Below are 21,169 nucleotides of genomic sequence, written 5' to 3' on the forward strand. Positions count from 1 at the left end.
GTGGTGTTTCAAGAAATGACCTAACATGGAATAAATTATCTCAGTGCCTCTGGGAGGTGGCAGTATTGTGAAAGTCCTCAGTGTTTCCTAGTGTTTGCATTTGATAAAAGAAGAAAGGAAGGAAGGGGAGAGGGAAGGAGGGAGAGAGGGAGGGAGGAAAGAAGGAAGGAAAGAAGAAAGGAAGGAAGGAAGGAAGGAAGGAAGGAAGGAAGGAAGGAAGGAAGGAAGGAAGGAAGGAAGGAAGAAAGGAAGGAGCAAGCTGGTACTGATTGTCTCTGTGGTGTGCACACCCCATGTTAATTGACCCTTTTTAAATTCCAAAGGAAAAGAGAATTCAACAGAGCTGGATTATTTCTAGTAAAGAGAAAAATGAATGATATTGCAAGTATATCAAAGATTTTTTAATAATACAATATGTTAATAGCTAGATAACTAATCTGGGAATTTGGTTTAGAAGACAGTACAACCCCCAGGTGGCACCAATAGACTCAGGAGCCTAAGGCCAAACAATTGCTGCCCTTGAGTGTGTGGGGACATTTTCCTGAGTTAAATTCACTGATTTTGTTTCAGTTGACTATAAATTCTATGTAAGGAAATCCATATTTAATAATAGGCTACATCATTTAAAGGGATTTAAAAATAAATCAAGTATGAAAAATATAAAACTAATCTTTACCTTGAAGAAATCATTTTTAATTCTCTAAGCACATAGGTCAAGTCAATATTTTGAAAAGAAATACATTGAATATCTTTCAATGCTAAAATATTTATGTCAAGTTTAAAGCACACACATGTATATATATGTATGTGTATACATATATATAAAATCAGTCAGCCATTTGTTTATAACCCTCTACAGAGAATAAAAGAAAATCAAGTAAATATGTCAATATGTATTTAAAATTGTGGATTGGTTTAATAATGCATATGTTGTTGAAAAGATATATCAGAAAGACTTTTGAAATGATGTTTGAATAATTCAGTGAATTGAATTACTTCTGGGATATTTTTAAAAGCTTTACCCATTGTAAAGACCTAGGAGACTAGCCCATTAAAAGTTCAGCAGTACAAAAGTACATTATACTTTGGTAAGACAGGGTCTGTGTGTCTGTCCCTGCCTCTCTTTCTTCTCCTCTCATTTGGGACTTTGCCCCCTCACCTTCTCGCTTGACCCCCAGGGAATTAACTTCACCATCACATCCTATACTGATTTGGCCTCAAATGAATTTTTACACAGAACACTCCAGCCCTTTAATGGACTCTAAACTGAGGCCCCTCAAATTCAGCAGCCCCTAACCATCCTGACCTACCCTTTCTTTAAGACCCAACAAAATCTTTGTTTCTGCTTTCTAAAGATAAGTGGGTTCGCCCAAATTCTCCTCTGACATTGTAGCCAGAATAATGGTTTGTAAATAGGGCTGGTCCTATCTCATCAGCAAATATCCCAAGAGGTTCCCTTTCTTGTTTGGGAAACCTGAACCACCTCATCATGTCATCACGGGTTCTCCACCTTGCTATAGGACTTGCTCTTTCTGCCTCTCTTTGTCTCTGTCTTTCTATAACTCACCCTACCCTGATATATTTGTTTCTTTTTGGAAGTTTTCTAGTCCCCTCCATCAGGGTAACTTCTCTGTTCTGTGCCCCAAGAAATTAAGTATAGTGTTTGCTCTGCAGGGGCTGGAGCGATAACACAGTGGGTAGGGTGTTTGCCTTGCACTTGGCCGACCCAGGTTCGATTCCCCCTGTCCCTCTCAAGCTACCAAGAGTATCTTGCCCACACGGCAGAGTCTGGCAAGCTCCTTGTGGCGTATTCGATATGCCAAAAACTGTAACAACAAGTCTCACAATGGAGACGTTACTGGTGCCCACTCAAGCAAATCGAACAACGGGAGTACAGCGCTACAGTACAGTTTGCTCTACTGAGTAAAACTTCCTGAACTAATGAACTAGTCAATCTATTAATTCAGCACATATGTATTGAATACTCTATTATGAACAGTAGAGAAACAAATGTGGTATTGTTCAATGGGGTCTTATAATACATAATCCAGTAAGGAAGTGGGATGCTGTCATCCTTCTTTAAAAGAAGAAAGCCAGGACATAGGAGAAAGAGGGATTTCAAATGCTTGGTTCAATATTACTCATCTGTGTTACGTTAAGTAAGTTATTCAAAATTTTGTTGCCACACAATGGGGAATTATAATAGTATTTCTTGGCTTCTGTGTTCAGGTTGTATGAATAAATATAGGTGTGGGTTGTAAAACACCTGGTACTTAAGAATCTGTATATGATGCTGGTGCAAGCTAAGTCCTGGGTTATAACTCAGACTCTAGAATCATGTTCAGATATATACTATCTCTATTACACCAAAATAATTATCCTAACTTTAGCTCAATTGAGGCTATTCAAACAATTCAAGAAAATCACCTGTAAAATAAGAGATTATGAAGAGTGTCCTGCAAGTGTCTGAAACCTCTTTGGACTTTCTTTGCTGCATGAGCCCACTCGGCTACTACAAGGTAGAGACAAGACCTCACTATTTGGCTCCATGTCTCATCAGTAGATGTAAAAGAGAACTTGGAGTGGGAGGTGGGGCTGGAGGATAACACAGCGGATAGGCATTTGCCTTGCACGCGGCTGACCCAGATTCGATTCCCAGCATCCCATCTGGTCCTCCCCCCAGGAATAATTCCTGAGTGCAAAGCCCGTAGAAACCCCTGTGCATCACCGGGTAAAGTAAAGTAAAGGCCCTCCCGTTGATCATCGATTTGCTCGAGCGGGCCCAGTAACGTCTCCATTGGAGACTTTGTTGTTACTGTGTCTGGCATATCGAATTCTCGGTAGCTTGCCGGGCTCTCCGAGATGGGCGGAGGAATCGAACTCGGGTCCGCCATTTTGGCTGCGTGCAAGGCAAACGCCCTACCACTGTGCTATCGCTCCAGCCCCGGGTGTGACCCAAAAAGAAAGAGAGAGAGAGAGAGAGAGAAAACTTGGGGGCAAAGCTACAACCAAACCAGCTTTTATGATTAGTCTTCATAATAGAATTGGGTAGCACTGTAGCACTGTCCTCCCATTGTTCATCAATTTGCTCAAGAGGGCAACAGTAACGTCTCCATTGTGAGACTTGTTGTTACTGTTTTTGGCATATGGAATACACCACGGGGAGCTTGCCGGGCTCTGCTGTGTGGGCGGGATACTCTCAGTAGCTTGCCAGGCTCTCCAAGAGGGACAGAGGAATCAAACTCGGGTCGACCACGTGCAAGGCAAATGCCCTACCCACTGTGCTATTGCTCCAGCCCAATAGAACTGGATTAAAATTAAAATTGAAATTAAAAAAAAACTGGTAAATAAAAGCTTGGAATAAAATCCAGTTAAAAATAACACAGAGGGTTAACAAGATAGCTCAAGTGCTTGCCTAGAATGCATAAGGTCCTGATCTCAATCCCCAGTGCTGCATACTCCCTCAGCATCACCTGCCTCCCAGCACTGCTGGTTATGGCCCTATTTAAAAATATAGTAACATGAAAATCAGTCTTGAAAATATGAGATATATAATAGTTTAAATACATATATGTTCATCATGGGAGCTCTAGGATCAAGAACTTTCTAGACTGGTCTTCTGCAATGGTGATTCAGTGTGAGAGCCCACAGATGGAGTGTTACCCAGGCCCTGTGATGCTAGGGATTGACTGAGCCACCCCTACCAGCCAGTGGTGCTCAGAGTTCTCAGGGCCACACACACTGATGTTCACGGAATCATGTAGTATCAGCTACATACAAGGTCAGCTACAGACTAGACCTGTGCCTTACTCCCTATACTCTCTCTCCAGCCTCAGTAAGGGAAACATTTTGCAGTATCTAAAAGAGTATGGTGATACAGAATAGCAAAATTTTCAGGAACAGGGAGCTATCAGATGCACTTATTCATTTCTAACTTTAGGAAACATAGTGAAGTTGGAACACACAGCTACCAGGATCTTATGAATAGTCATACTTCCTGCTGCTGTGAAATTTCAACTGTGTGGAAAAAATATAAAAGGCACTTAAAATATAAAAATCAACATGAATATGGGGGAATATTTGAGAGACTCCATCAATGAGCTGTAGCTGCTGATCTGGCACCCAGGGCAGCCTTGAAAGCTTGCTGATCTGTAGAAGCAAGCCACCTTCTGAGGCTTACACTGTGACCTTCCCTTGGCCTTCATGGAGGAAGGAATCTGATTTTGCCACAACATGTAGTCTTGTTCTCTCAAGCATTTGGAGCAAAAGCCTGGAATGTCTTGAGGTTTGGGAAGCCTGAGTTATTGTCTGAAACTTAAGTTACTGACCAAAATTCACTCTTCCTCCCCTGCCCCAACCTGATTGTCTCCCTTTCAGAGTCCAGTATTCACTCCATCTGATTAAGTAATGCAGCACACATTCATTGAGTACCAACTATGTCCCTAAAAACCCACAGAACAGTCTATTAGAGATCTTTGTGATAATAACATTTTCTTTTATTGTTTTTTCCCAGTACAATTGCCACCAGCTGCATGTGCCAATCAGACACTAGAAATGTGCCTTGTGTGACTGTGAAATGAAATTTTTAAACTTCCTTTCACTTTAATGAAAAATCAACATGTGACTAGTGGTTCCTATTTGATATGCCATAGTTCTAAGATATTATCATTAATGAACATAGGTAATTTTCCTACTCTAGTGAAAAGAAAGACAGTAGGTCAGCCCACGACTATCATAGCCGGTGATAGATGCTTTCATTTTAATAGATGGAGATAAGAATGATCTATTGATTAAACAAATATTCTTTGTGCACTTCTCTTACTAAAGGTTCCTTTAGCTTCTTTGTCAAATACATAGCTATGAAGCCAATAAAAAAAAAACAGAAAAGCAGAACTAGGAACGGGACAGGGACTATAGCACTGCAGCCCCGTTGTTCACCAATTTGCTTGAGCGGGCACCAGTACTGTCTCCATTTGTCCCTGTCATGTGCTAGTATAGCCCAATAGCATCTGCTCACTCCAGGAACACTGTTTTTGGCATATCGAATATGCCACGGGGAGCTTACCAGGCTCTGCCATGAGGGCAGAGACGTCAGGATACTCTCGGTAGCTTGCCGGGTTCTCCAAGAGGGGCGGAGGAATTGAACCCGGGTCAGCCACGTGCAAGGCAAATGCCCTACCCACTATGCTATCGCTCCAGTCTGGGACAGAAACAAGAATTTCAAATAGGCTGAACCTGAGCTCTTCCTACATGTGGAAGATATAAGTGAAGTGTCAGCACAGAACCTGCGAATGTTGTTTACCTGGGACTTCTCCGTGGCACCCAGATCCCCAGTTATTCCTGTCATTGCTAATAAACTCTGCCCTTTATTTCATGTGCTTTCTATCAATCTGGGGACATTCCAGAATGCTTGGGTTGATTGTCATTTTAGAAAGATGATATGGGATGCTGACCCATGACTCCCTCGTCTGCCAGAAGAAGGGGATGATATCTATTCTTCTTCAGGGTGAGAAATTTTTCTCCTGCCAGATTGCAGTCACCTCATCAGCGGACCTGATGTTCACAGCATGTGGGTTTGGGAGGATCCACACTCCCCAAACGCATGTTCCAGAATTGCTTTCCAAGGCTTCACTTTGAAATATTCCCAACCACAGGTCTCATAGACCAAGAGACATCTGTCGATTTGACTAGGTTCTTGAACCACGTGCTGTTCAACACAAATAGAATAAAATCTGTCTGGTGGGCTTGAATTTTGTTTTCCTACCTAATGTAGACTGAGAGCTGGCAGCCTAAGAGAATGGATAAAATAGTGTATGAGCAAAAACAAAATTGGTGTGTATCTCAGAGAGCAATTTCATTTATACCTTATATTAATGCTGGGACATTAAACTAGGTAAACAGGAAGAAGTGGAAGTGTGAAGCTGGCTAATTCCAAAGAGTTGCAAAATGGAATCCAAATGACTTACTAACTCTGTTTGGTGGAAATAAAACTAATGACAAAAAAAAAATAGGACTTTTTGTACTAGTACCTGCTTGATTAGATCTTAACACTTAAACTTCCCTTGGAAGTTCCAATAATAAGAAGAATGTGTAAGAAGTTTGAAAATTAAAAAAATTAGGCTTAGTGGGCTGGAGAGATAGCACAGCGGGTAGGGCATTTGCCTTGCATGCGGCTGATCCAGGTTCGATTCCCAGCATCCCATACGGTCCCCTGAGCACTGCCAGGAGTAATTCCTGAATGCAGAGTCAGGAGTAACTCCTGAGCATCGCCAGGTGTGACCCAAAAAGCAAAAAGAATTAGGCTTAGTAAGGGGGATCCTTTTATTGCACAGCGAGCTAAACCAAGATACAATTTAGTCCAGGTCACCCAGCATGGTGTTAAAACTGAGCCTAGACTACAGGCTTCTAGACCTCCACATCACTGCCTTGTGTTTGATTGGTTGTGTTATGTTCAGATGCTAAACCCAAACCTGATGGGTGAAGATGAGACTGAGATGGTATGTGGTACCAGCAGGCTTCCTCAGACTTCCCTTCATTTCTTTCTGGGTCTGCAAATTCACATACACCTTCCTCATTGTTGGTACTCATCTCTTTTTTTCCACTCCTCTATGTCTTTCTTCTTAACTCTTTCACCCTCACTACCCAAAGGGCTGTACTGGGGTGGACCAAGTTGGCACCAAGGATTGGGCAAAAAGCAGAAAATGGAAGACTACACTGCATCATAGACAGAAAAGCAAGTACACCTCTGCAGAGATGTCCTGCTTCTAACATGTTGGTGTTCCAACCTCCATGCCAGAAGGCATGACCCCAGAGCCAGAGTGCTATATCTGACAGCTCACATCCCTTCCCAGTGCTCTGCTACAGATATCTAGTCTTCCAAAAACCACGAAACCCGGTGTATCAGGAGGGAAGTCCTTGTCTGTTCACGTTTGTTTGCAGGATCTGTTTGTAAAGACAATCTCCAATTTCCTATTCTAAACTTTACAGCTGGTCTTAGCAGCAAGTGAGCCTTCTGATTTGGGGGCAGGAAAGTGTGTGTGTGAGAGAGAATAAAACAACATCCCTGTTTACCTGTTTTAGAGCAAGGGTTACAACAACTGAAGTGCCCCTTTGCCAAGTCGAAGTGTAAGCATTTTGAATAATATAGCCAAAGAGCACAGAGATGCAGTTCTATGTCATGTCCTAGCAATCTGAGTGAATTCTGATTATATGTTTTAGTGGAAGACTGTTGTGAAGGTAGCTTTGATCAGAACCTTAGGAACCAAGTATATCATATACAGACCCCTGAAAGAGGAAGCATACTTATGGTTCAATGTATTGCTTTATTATGTGAACAAACACAAACAAAATATCTTTAGTGTGTTTACTTGATTCTAGAAACATCATATTCCCCATGTGACACATGGAACATGTAGTGTCAGGTACGGATTTGGGTGTACTGAAAGTGGAAGGAAACAGTTATTTAAGGTGTGGCATATTTTTCTGAGGTGACTAATTCAGACATCCCCAATACATGTAAAATTTCACATAAAAGAAACCACAGATATAATTTTATTTCCAATAGAAATACTTATAACCAATATGTATGTTTTCCATTGTTTCTAGTTATAAATATGCTTGTTCTGATATGTTTTAAGAGTTGATCACTTTTTAAAAGCATGCAATTGATTCTAGTATTTCAGAGTATGTCTAACCTTTGGAATTTTTCATGGTATTCATTTTACCAAATAAGAAAGGGACATCCAAATTACAAAAGAGACTTAGCAGGTAGGGCATTTGCTTTGCACATGGCCGACCGGGGTTCAATTCCTCCATCCCTCTCAGAGAGTCCAGCAAGCTACTGAGTATCCCGCCTGCATGACAAAGTCTGACAAGTTCCCGGTGATGTATTCAATATGCCAAAAACAGTAACAATAAGTCTCACAATGGAGACATTACTGGTGCCCTCTCAAGCAAATCAATGAACAATGGGAGGACAGTGCTACAGTTTTGAGAAGGAGTCCTTCAGAATTTGGGCACTATTCCATGTTATCACCCTTTAGGGCATAGGTCAATGTTATCTTTATTTAACCCAAATAATCACACACAAAAGACTCCCAAGAAAGTTCTAGCATGGTAGTAGAGTGGGCAGGGCACTTGCCTTACGCACTGCTCTCAGCACTCTGTTATGTTATGTTCCTGTCATTGTAAATTCTCCTTTTTTCTTTGAAATATGAGGGCTGGAGCGATAGCACAGCGGTAGGGTGTTCGCCTTACAAGCGGCCAACATGGCCGACCCGAGTTCGATTCCTTCACCCCTCTCGGAGAGCCCGGCAAGCTACCGAGAGTATTCGATATGCCAGACACAGTAACAACAAAGTCTCCAATGGAGACGTTACTGGGCCCGCTCGAGCAAATCGACGATCAACGGGAGGGCCTTTCTTTGAAATATAGTGAAATATTATTCTTTCTGTGAGTGGAGGAGTGGAGAGGTAGCTTTGGCCATCCCTGGAGTATTCAAGGGCTACTTTTTGGACTGGTATTAGGGAATGTGATCCCTGGCAGCACTCAAGGGACCATATTTGCTGCCAGGGATTTGAACTACCCACAGTCTCGTGCAAGACAAGTCTTTTACCTTCTATTCTAACTCTCTGGCCAGTAAAATATTCTTTTCCTCTAGATGCCTTTTGCATATATTTCAGCATCTCTTCTTCCTAGGTAGTTGCTAGTTCCTTTGATTGGGCATCCTGTTTTTCAAGATGCAATTTCAGGACATATTGTTTACATAGTATTTGTAACAGTTAGATATCATTCTTTAAAAAAAAAATTGGGCCACATCCGGGGGTGCTCAGGGTTCAGTCCTGATTCTGAGCTCAGGGAGAACTCTTGGAGGGCTCAGAGGACCATACAGGGTGCTGAGGATCAAATATGAGTCAGTCTTGTATAAAGCAAGCACCATATCTTCTGTACTATCAATCTGGCCCATAGTTATAGGATTTTCAGGAAGCAAAGAAGTGATTAGCAAATTATTTCTGAAAAGTTGCCTTTTCTTAAAGAAAGATCTTGAGTTTCTGCTGTAAGACCTTCCATGTTTTTGGCCTGTTTCAGTGTGATTTAGTGATGTCTGCTAATAGCAATATGTTCATCTTATATAAGACATAGGTGGGGGTGATGGAACTGAAATGGATACTGCTTTGCATATTTAAACTTGTGTTCTCTTTCTCACCAATGGAGATGCATCTTCTCTGAGGAGGTCATATGTATGAAGGCATTATTTTATATTTAGACTATATAAATCAAAATCGATCCAACAATCTTTCACAACAAATATATTATTTCTCTTTCAAATATTGACATTTTATACAGGATGCCTGTACATATTCTTTTAGAATTCATAGTATATATTCTAAAGGTGCTTAATACATTGAATTAGTGTGGTCAACCACATTTTATGCAAGTATTCATGCACCATCATCCTTAGTTTTATTAGGACCTCCATGTTGTACAGCCTAGAAGTAATGAAGAGGGAGGAGATGAGACTAAATTGGAATGGTAACTAGGTAAATGGAAACTGAACTTCTTTGTCATCTCATTTCATTAGCAGATTTTAACAGTTGTGAGAAATGGTGTGTGTACTTTTCTCCTGCCAGCATTTGTATGGATGGCATGCATCTAACAGTCTTGATCAAGGACTGCTACTACTTTGATCCTCAAAGAGAGTAACACCTCTCTCTCTCTCCTTCTCTCTGTCTCTCTCCTCCTTCTCCCACTCTCTTCCTCCCCCACCTCTCTCCTCTCCTTCCCTCCATACTTCCCCCTTTCTCCCTCATTATCTTTCTCCCTCTCTATCCCATATGTCTCTCCTCTCCTCTCTCCCTGCCCCACTCCTTTCTTCTCCCTTTTTTTTCCTCTCTCTGCAGTGTATATGGCTGCCCCTTGGCCAAAAAAAGAAAAACGCAAGATAAACAGCCCCAAGAACCTGCTCCCAAACGGAAAGCTTTTGCAGTGAAAGCTGACAGCTCCTCAGTGGATGAATGCTATGAAAGTGATGGCACTGAGGACATGGATGAGAAGGATGAAGAGGAAGAAGAGGAGGAGGAGGAGTACTCCGAGGATGATGATGAGCAGAGGGATGAGGATGACGAAGATGAGGAGGTGGACCGAGAGGAAGAGGAGGAGCTGGAGGAGGATGATGAGGATGACGATGAAGATGGAGAGGATGTAGAGGATGAGGAGGAGGAAGAAGAGGAGGAGGAGGAAGAAGAAGAGGAGGAAGAAGAAGAAAATGGTAATCTTTAAAATATTTGCAAAGTATCAACGGTGATATGGGCTAGTTTTTCAATGAGCATTGCCGGTGTGAATATTCTTGACACATTTTACTTGACATATAAATAACTTGGCCTGGTTAGTGCTGAAAAGAAAAACTGATTATGTGTCTTGTCAATTTTTGTTTTAAATATTTCCTTTAAATTGTGTTAGATATTAATTTTTAATATATCAAGTTACTATACAGATTGGTTATCATAAAAGTGCTCTGAGATATTTCTGGTGTACACAAATTTGCTTCACTTAGCAACATTTATCCAGGAAGTTAGGATAGTACACCTAGTCTTTCATTTTGAATCTTCTTGGATGCTCCAGGAGATGCTGTTATGAACCAAAATGGTACTGTAGGGATGAATTAACCCACCTGCCTTCCAGCTTAGGAGTTTTGTGTGACCCTTGGGATACTACTGGTGAGGCAGATTTTGTCTGTCAATAGCAAAGTTTTACTTGGGGACCATCAAGTAGAAGGAAGGGAAGGATTACTGCTAAAGCGAAGTAATTAATTGACCCATCATCTGCTTCCATAGTCAAAGACCTCATTTCTATTCTGGGGCATCTAGCTTTTGTCAGTGAGACATACAAGTTGAAAGTTCTGTGGACACAAGGCAACAGATATGTTTTAGGCACTAAATTTATTATGACTTCAACTTTATATGCCGTTTCTTTTAGTGTCAAACTCAAAAATATGACTTTAAAGCTAATCATTTCATTAGTCATTTCTTTTCTAGAAAGAAGTGGGAATTTTCTAAAGCATCTAGTTATAGTCTATTACAGGCTTAGAGTTTGCCTCCAAGAAATATCAAAACACGTTTAAAAAGTGAAGGGAAAATTTCTTTCTTACTCTTCTTCCTTGGGCTCAAACAAAGCTCTTGAAGAATCTGAATTCCGGGAGAGCTACTTTCTCAGTACAAAGGACAGTTGTTTCAGCCAGTGGAGACAGCTTTTGTAGATCAGGTAGGTGTTGAGTTGGTTGTTGTTAACCCCATGTGGCGGGTATAAATTAACATTCCTCCTTCAGAAGGCATAACAGTTTGTTCCTGAAAACCTGAATTATATTAACTAATCCTAGTGGCAAAGTTCTGTAAGGTATTAGTTTACAATTTACAATCATTTACATAGCTATACAAATATATCTCTATATATACATGCACATACATATATGTGCACACATAAATTTTATACATTAAAGTTTAGTCCCAAAAATGTGTTTTCTTGTTTCTCTTGATATAACAAGAGCTTGGCATTGAGGCAGTTCAAGTCGAGTACCAGAACACATATAGGTACAAATATCACAAACTTATAAACATAAAAACTTGAATTAGTCATTGTCACTACTGAGTCATAATGAGGATAAAAATAGTAGCCCTATGAAATAAAATATTTATAAATATGGAAAGTAGACCAGTTTTGAAAATTGTGCCTTGCACTATAAGAAATGTGTGCAATATAAGGAGGAATCATTAATTATTGAGACTGATTTATAGATTGACCATAACATACTATAAAAATGATACTGCTCTTCCACATTCTCGCTCTATGTTTAGGAAACAGCAGACAGTAAACTAAGTATTTAATTAATTGGGGTATGAGAAATGCATACCTCAAATAAATATGTGTTATTTCCACAAAGGTCTTAACCAAATTTTAGGACTTCTCTCCATTTTCTAAAGTCACACTTTCAATTTAATTTACTCAGAGCCAAACTGGAAATAATCTACTTTAAAAATACAAAGTGACAATTTTTTTTAAAAGTAGTCACTGTCTATCTGAAAGAAATTTAGCTTGTGACTATACAGGGCTTTTACTAGGGCTTTTATTCTGATTTCAACACTTAAAAACAAATTGTTTTAAAAAGTAGGATAGCAAATCAAAACTGAATACATTTTCCTAGAAAATTCAAGTATGTGATCATAAGTGGATCCATACTAGTAGCATGAAACAAATAATTAAACAATTATAATGCCTATTCCATGATTCTAATCACATGGACCACCAGCATTGTGATTCAGCAAATATTGAGGCTGAAGTTGAAGCATGTAAAGAGTGTCCATTAGTGGGAGAAAGCAAATATATTAAGAATTTTTGTAAAAGATCAGTTGTTGGGTTCCTGCTTTCAAAATTTACCTTCAGGATTGTGATCCCCAACTAGGACCTTTTTATATCATCTAATGTCTGAACTTTAAATAAATCAAAAACATAAAATTGTATGCGTGCATTAGACTATCTTCTACTGTGAGACAAACATATCTACTTTTCTGAAAATTCTTGGCAGTGAAGAATAATGTATGTACATAATGTACATAATGATGGATGCCCTTTCAGATACTTCATTTGCAAATCTTGAATCCCAAGGAGTTTTTGTGTTCTCGACACCACCATCACTAAGAAGTTCTTTAAATTGGTGGTTTTGAGCCTTTGCACAGTCTGGAAACCAACCCATGTTTGAAAACCACCACTTTAGATTGCACAACAATGATCCGCCAAAAAGAATCCTTTAATTGTAGTTGGTTCACTACAAATTCTCTGCAGGCAGTGCCAAAGTCCTGCTTAAAATTTAAGTCAGACAAAAGTGCATCTTTTAAGGAAGAAATCACTTTAGAAGCCTGATTCCTGGAAGTAGTTTCCACAGGTTACTGTCAAGGAGAACAATATTCTTTGGAGAATCCTTATACTAAACCAGCATACCAAGACCACATCTACAAATACTAGATATAGCTCTTCCATGTGTTGATACCCCAGAAATCCCATAATCCTTCAGGGTCAGGGATCTTCAGAAAAATTCTAAAGCCAAAAAACAAAAATCATCTTTATAAACAACCTCCTAGCTGTGTTTACATTAGTGAAATAAGTTTTCAAAGGTCTGTGTCAGTCTACTCCTTTCACATCCTGACTTACCAAATATATTCTATCTTGCTGTTTAATTTACTTACCACTTACTTATTGCTAAATATAGTGTCAAAATTTAGCTCTCAGCAAATATGAGCTTCTGCCATAAAAACCACATCTGATAGGAAAATGACAGGCTTGGAGGGGTCAATCTATAGTGTGAGTATCTGTCTCCTCCCTGCATGGATTTAGCAGAAATAGTACATTTATGAGCATATATCCACAAAATAAATCCAGTGCTCTCTCACCATGTGTGTTTGGTAGTCAGACCACTTTCAAACCCTGGATGGCTGATGGCAGTGGACGAAAGAAGGAAAAACTGGGGACCAGGCTGTTTGGTGATCAGTTGCCATTTATTCCAATCTAGTCTTCCTCTGACTCCTTTAAGTCTCACTCACTGCCCATATTCTTTCCCCTACTGTCCTTCATGCTAGTCTCCCTAGGCCCTATCTTGCAGCCTTAGTCAAGAGCCCAACCTCCAAGGTTGGAGGTAGCTACACCCAGGTGAGATAGTGCAATCAACATAGGTAAAACCCTTCCTTCTGGGGAAGCTCTTCTAAGACAAAGATCTCCTCCAGCTAGGAGATCCACTCAAGGGCAGAATTTCATCTAAGGATATACTTCTTTCCTTAGTCCATAAACAATCATCTTAGATTTACTTCTTAATAATCTTTCTAGTCCTTTTGTATGGATACATTAGAGATATATTAAACTTATAGGGGGCTCTCCTGGGGACATCTCCAGTCTTCAGGCCAGATTAGTCCTTCTTAATCCCTGCAGGGTCCTTATTCAGTCACTTGCTTTTCTTTGGGTCATGAAAAAAATTTGTCCACGACCATGCTCTTAACTTATTATAAGTTTTATGTCACTTGGTCTTTCCTGTTTCGATGTCAGGGTAGCTTACAGCTTGCCATGGGTCCATCCAGTCGCTTCGTCAGGATCCTGCTTTTGGGGTACTAGAAACTAAGGGAAACTGAGAACTTAAATTGAGTAAATATGACAGATGCCCAGGAGTAAATATTATTCGGAGTCAATTAAGTCCAAAGTTACAAAAGCATAGTATTAACTGTCTTCCTGTATCTATACAAAAAGGACATTGCTCTAAAGTAAACTATGCAAAGGACATAAGGGGAAGAGAAAAGCAATATTTCACTTACAAATACAATTCCAGGGATCTCTGAAGAATTTGACTTTACAAGTCACAGGTAATGGTTAGGGGAAATGAGTGATTAACAGGTAGGGGAAGCAGAGAATGGAGAAGTTAAAGATGAATACTGAGGAAATAGGAGTGCTTCTGGAGTATTGTGATAGGTTTACTCAGTAAACCTAAGCTCCTTGAGCAAGGAGAAAGGACAAATCAATGTTATCTTACATGTGAGGAATTAGGGGATGTAGCTTCTTGTATGTGTTGACCCTAATTCTGGGTCCCCATATTCAAATGAACCATCATGTGCCTTGATTTATACATACAGTGACAATTACATCCAAGAGCTGTCAGTAGATTCCTTCCAAGTTGAAATGCACCTTTAAATTTTCTTTTCATTAAAGAGCTGCACAAATTGAAATTAACAAAGGAAAGCATTCAGCACAGTGAGGGAAACCCACTCCAAGCAGTGCCATGCTTACACATGCACATGCATGAGTAGTCCAGGGTCAGCTGGCACGAAGCAATTAGCACATCATGATGGAGCCACATGGCAAAACTGATGCTGATGAACAGATAGGAAGCCTCAAACTCATTCTACTGGTAAAATGTCATGATTCTTTCACTGAGTATTTCCAGCTTTTATTATAAATCTAAATGTGAAGTTAATTGGGAGGTTTTCTTTCACATCAAACAAATATAAACAAACTCCACATTATTACCCTAGGAGCCCACAAATTACAAATGGGCCAATACCAAGTTGGGAATTGGGTATTTATTTTAATACCAAAGATTTCCCAATATTATAGTTACATATGAAACAAGTGTACATAAACTGCATTTAATATGCTATGAAACATGTAATACATACAAGAAAGTACATTTGTAAAAGGTCTAGTAGTATACATGTATATCTGAGCTTCACAGTGATCTTGTAAAATAGCTGGGGTAGAGACTCGTAGAACTGAGGTTCAGAGGAATAGATTCTTTTCAGCAAGTAAAACTCTGTTACTTTCCCTTACTATGGAATTCATGTTCCTTTCAATACTCCCTGCTTACTAAAACAGTATGGAAGGAATCTGCATAATTCATATCATATTATATTAAATCCATATGGAATTATTCAAAATTATATTATTTTTCTAGGCATTCTATCATAGGCTGATCTTTTGAATGAAGAATTTTATTTCTAAAATATGCCAGAGTAATCTAAGTCTGTAGCACTGTAGCACTGTCCTCCCATTGTTCATCCATTTGCTCGAGCGGTATATATTCATTATATATACCAGGACCATCTCACAACAAATTGTGAGACTTGTTGTTACTGTTTTTGGCATATTGAACACATCATGGGGAGCTTGCCAGGCTTTGGAGTGCGGGCAAGATACTCTCGGTAGCTTGCCGGGCTCTCCGAGAGGGGCGGAGGAATCGAACCCGGGTCGGCCATGTTGGCCGGGTGCAAGGCAAACACCTTATCCGCTGTGCTATCGCTCCAGCCCCATAATCTAAGTCTAAATTTATTAAATCAAAAATTTATTATACTAAGTTAAATATTTCTCTTTCAAGGATCATAAATATTTTTATTAGCAGATTTTATACATGATTTGCTAAGTATCTTTTTTGATTGTTATGATTTTAAAAAGATAGATCAAATGCCTAATTCTTTCACAGCAAGAATAAGTCTTTAGATAATATATCGACACCTCTGTGTACATTTTTACAAATTAGCTGCATATGTGTATATATAACATGTGTATGTATACATATATATTCATTATATATTCATATATATATATTCATCCTCATAAGTACTATTGTATCTGCTCATAGGCAGGAGGGGGAAAAGCCATAAGGAAAAGCATAGCAATTTGCTTTCCAAACTAGCGAAAACTTCCATGTTCACTTCCATATTTAACATGAAACTTGTTTCTTAATATATTCTATTTCTGAAATACAGTTGAAAAGATGTAAAATGTTTCCTTTTCTATTCTTTATAGAATCCCAGAACTGTTAAGTGCTTAGAATTTTTCAAGACAATTGTTTTGACCATGAGTTTAAATTAAATAAAATGCAAATGCCTTCCTTTTGAAAAGGTTTTCTGGGGGTCTTGAGCCAGTTGTTCTACATATGAATCGGTCAAAGATAGGTGGTAGTATTTGGGGAAATTCGCATTCACAGAGGAATTGGGTGGCTTGAGGGAAATATGAATAATTATGTTAAGAACCTTCATGAATGTAATATGATTGCTCGAGGCAAAGCAAAGCAAGCTGACCAGAGGCAGAATACCAATGTGTCCTCTAGAGTCAGGAACTGCTTTTGTTAAGACTTCTCTGCCAGCTGCTGAAATCTGTACCCTGTGCTGTGGTCAGCGCCTGTAGGCCTGATTTGGAGTCTTATCCTCACAGCTGTCCCCATGAAAACATACCATCCCCTACCTAAGTTGTCTTCCAGCAGGACATCTCCTCTCTGAAGCCACTTAACTTTGAAGGAAATTAAAGATAAAACCTATCCTGGAAAATTAAGTCCTCCTCCAAGAAACCCTTCTTTTTAAATAAAATTTTTGGAGATTTTTTTTTTCCAAACAGGATGTTGACTAGGTCTTGAGTTATTAAAGCATCTTGATAGATTGCAATAGATAGGCTTGCATTTTCATAAGGTGACAGAATGGAGGTGGCAGAGGGTCTGCATTGCTGCCTCTAAGTTTCCCAAACTCCCGTTAGGATTGTTGTTCTCCATATTGATTAGCCAATTATCCTCTTATGTCGTTCTCAGGGAACTGTCCCTGATGAGGGAGGCAAGTTGAAATGCAGACAGACTGTGAAAATCAGAATTAACCAACCAGTTTTCTACTATAGTCAGCAGAAAAGGCAATGAGTCCTGAGACCAACATAGAAACAGAGATGATGCATTTAGTATGCAAGGTTTCAGCTTGAGAGCGGCTGCGGATGCAGTTGGGAGAGAAAATATGATGATTTTTTATCATATTAAAATGAATCTTTCCCTACGTCTATGAAAGTGTTATTTTGGGGAGTTTAGCATGTGATTATGTTGAACTGCATAGTTTGTCTTTTGGGAATGAGGGACATAGAACCAGACATTTTTAGGTATTGGTCTGTGATGAAAGCAACACTTTCTCCATACAAACTAATTTTGCAGAGTCATGAAATATAATTATATTTTGTATTTTCAGATGCTTCAACACAAACCTGAAAATTTGCTGTGAACATAATGTCATGTACATTTAAGACACAAATAGCATGCATAAGGCACTGGGAAGATCTTTTTCTATAGTAATAAGAAATAAAGGAACTAATAGATTAGAGTTAATATGATTTTATTCAATTTGCTTATAAGGTCCACTTAAAGGAATTAACATGTAGCTTCTTTATCTAACTAATTTTATTCTTAGTCTAAATGCTAATTTTGCTTTTGTTTTTGTTTGGGGACCCTATCTGGTAGTACCTGAGAAACTCTGATTTTGGAGACTGAATCCAGGCCTCTCACATGCAAAGCATGTGCTTCACTCTTTAGGCCATCTTCCCAGCCCCCAGTTACATGGAAGCATATAATAGCCTATAGATAATGGATAATAGATAATGGAAATATAAAACACGCTTAAGCATGAGGTGTATTTTAGCTCTGTTGTAACACTTACCTTTAGCAAGTGATTTATTGTCCTCAAATTGCCTTCTAAAGATTAGGATGATGGAATTCACCTTTCATTCACCTTATGGTCATCTTTGGAAGCTTAAAGTTACAGTATGTAGAGATGCTTGAGAGATAAGCAATCAGAATGTAAATGTATAATTGTGAATGTGTTTAGCTTTGTATTACTTTTCCATCCATTTACTCAAGTGCTTTTGTAATTCTGATTTGAGGAAAGGGAGTTGTACTATACCCAGTGCTCAAAGATTACTCCAGGTGTTTTTCACAGGAGTCACTCCTGGTGATGCTCAGGGGACCATATGTGGTACCAGAGATTTACCAGAGATTGGTTGCACGTAAGGCAAGTTCTGTAACTGCTGTGTCATCTCTCAGCCCTCCTACTTTAATTCTAAGTCCAAGGACCATGACTATGTAGCCAGTAGAGTATGAACATTAATGAAAAGACTCCAAGCTTTGCAGCAGCTTATTTCTTAAAATGATATGTATTTTCTGTGTATCTAGATATGCACTGTGTTCCAAGGCCCAAAATTCAATAGACATTTCCCATTGATCCATAGAAATTTGGAATTAATATGAAAGAGAACAGTATACATGGAAAAAACAACTATAGTTGTTTACAAAAGGCAGATTAAGAAGTGATAAGCTAAAATGGAGGCTTTAACGATTTGAATTAAAAATAAGAATAACAGTGTTCAAATATGAAGGGTTGTCAAACTGTACATGAGTTTGCCAGGGTAGTTGTAGTATTAACTCAAGAAGTCTTTAGAAATGACTAAATTATCATCCCTATTATAAGGACATATGTATATATATATTTTTAACAATTTCCTGAATTCTCTCTCATTTTTCCCCCAAAATCCTCATCCTCATCTGGGTAGTGGCATTTATCTCATACTCATTCTGTGAAATATAAAGATTAGAATTCCCTTTTTTTTCCTTCTCCCTGTCTTACAGTATGACAGTATCAGCATCACAAAGACAATTGTGCTCTGCTAAACTGGGTGCTCAAGGTCACAAAATAAATTCAAATAGTCTATGATCTCTGCATATGTAAGGATATAGGATGTGTGTTTATGTGTGTGTGTGTGTGTATGTCACAGAGAGAGAGTGAGTGAGTGAGTGAGTGAGTGAGAGAGAGAGAGAGACAGAGAGAGAAAGAGAGAGGGAGAGAGGGAGAGCGAGAAAGAGAAAGCCAATCAGTCTCACTTGAGAGCTACTGACTTTCAAATAGTTTGTTCTCTGGGTTGGGGAGAGACTTTCCTCTTCAAATATTTCATTATACTGTTCAGTGTGCTTTCAACACCAGCTGCATAATTCTCCCCACATTTTCATCATTCCCACCTCTCAGTAGATGGGAATTTTGCTCCACAGCCATTGATGTCCCTGGAGATGTGAAATGGGGTGCACAACTCCCATCCTTTCTGGTAAGGACAGGATAAAGGGAGAGATGTACACTAGATATATCTGAGGCACATTGGAAAATTCAGCAATTTTTCACTTTTCTTCAGCCATGGGGTAGTTTCTTTGGTTTCAGGGATTCAGTACAGGCGTACACCAACCAATTCTGCTTTCCTCACTGTGTTTATTCACTGAGGAACCAAATATTCAGGAGCACCTTCTATGTGCTTGACCATTTATTGTATCATGAACTAAGCTCTTTCCCAAGGATTCATTAGGGATAAGGACTTTTCAGGCCACATGATCAAGACTGGAGATCATACTCTCAAACCAGGACCCAGTATCCACTAATGGCCACAAAATGTGGGGACATAAGAGCCATTCCACACAAGCACAATAATCTGCTAGTAAATGGTTTGCATGAAGTATAAGGTAAAGGCCCTCCCGTTGCATGAAGTATGTGTAATATTAGTGTATGCATAGATTATATATTTGCATTTGTATATTATATGGTATAAAAAAACTCAGTCACGGGGACAATCTCAAAAGGATGAGTCATGCCCTAATGCACAGGCCCAGAACACCATAACATGTAGCCCTGGTGGCCTCTGACCTAAGCATTGAACCCACATAGCCAGACTTAGAATCAAGAGGAGTAACACTATTGGGAAACCTCCCTCCCAGAAAAGAAATATAGGCAATATGACAAGGCTGGAGAGATAGTACAGTGGTTAGGGCACTTGTTTTGCACATGTTCAACTTGGGTTTGATCAGTAGCCTCTTATTTGGCAGTCAGAGCACTAGTAGGAGTAATTCCTGAGTTCAAAGCCTGAGCATCTCCAAGTATGACCCTGATACAAGAACAAAAAAATAAATAAAAAGTAGAGTTCAGTTTCAGCTGAATGTCTGTGCCTTAACCTGTACTAATCAGTATGGTAGCCCTTAATCAAAGGTAGCTATTTTATTTTTCAGTAGTTTAGATAACAAATTTACTTAAATAATATTAACATATATGGTATGTATGTACAAAGTTACTGTTCATTCATTGTCAGCAAAGTGCCCAAGACCTTCTACCACTGTTCTTATTTCATTTCTGATCTGCCTTTTTCAAAGGTGTTTATTTAAATATAAATGAATGCAAAGATTTTGTTTAGTTTATATGATAAATGTATCAATTTAATATTACAATCTTCTAATATTAAGTCAGTTTTGTCTGTCACATCCACAGGTTTTAATGGACATCAGTTTTGGACAGCAAATATAGAGCATTCTGTAATCTTGGGACATCTACAGGTTACCAAGTCTTGATCACCTCACTCTGTCCTATGCCCAGATGGCACAAATGACAGTTATGGAAGTTGTGTCTCTGAACTTGTCTAATGTCTCAGATCAAGCCTCATATCTAGACTAAATACATGTCCCTGTGCTTACACATAGACATGCTCAGCCGTCTTATCTTCTCTAGTCCCAAGCCCTAGAAGAGGCATACGCCTTCTAAAAATTATCACTCCTTATATGTTCAGTTTCTGGATTTCTCTTCCTTTGAATCATAATGTGTTTGATCACTGAAGGAATGTTGTTTACTATTTAGAACAGATTCTGAAAGCCTGACAGCTAGAAGCCAATGAAAGCTTCTTTCAAGTCTTGTTTGGCATAGAGATGCTTCCTCTGTATCACGTTTCTGAGCTGAGACCCATCGAAGGAATCTCTACCTACTGCACCTTCTCTTAATGGAAGTGGAGATGCTGAGGGGGCTTGGAGCCATGAAGT

The 21,169-nt window shown here is 39.2% G+C and overlaps 1 protein-coding gene across 22 annotated transcripts in view; it reads left to right on the forward strand.

Moving 5' to 3' along the window:
* MYT1L (myelin transcription factor 1 like) overlaps positions 1-21,169 on the forward strand; it is a 501,918-nt gene that overhangs the window by 359,294 nt on the left and 121,455 nt on the right. For all 22 annotated transcript variants that reach the window (XM_056128242.1, XM_056128237.1, XM_056128238.1 and 19 more), the window contains one exon: positions 9,900-10,267. In XM_056128242.1, coding sequence (XP_055984217.1) covers positions 9,900-10,267 — 368 coding nt within the window. The remainder of the gene's footprint in view (positions 1-9,899; positions 10,268-21,169) is intronic.

This window comes from Sorex fumeus, unplaced genomic scaffold (genome assembly GCF_029834395.1).
Source record: "Sorex fumeus unplaced genomic scaffold, SorFum_2.1 ptg000006l, whole genome shotgun sequence".
NCBI classification, from domain to species: Eukaryota; Metazoa; Chordata; class Mammalia; order Eulipotyphla; family Soricidae; genus Sorex; species Sorex fumeus.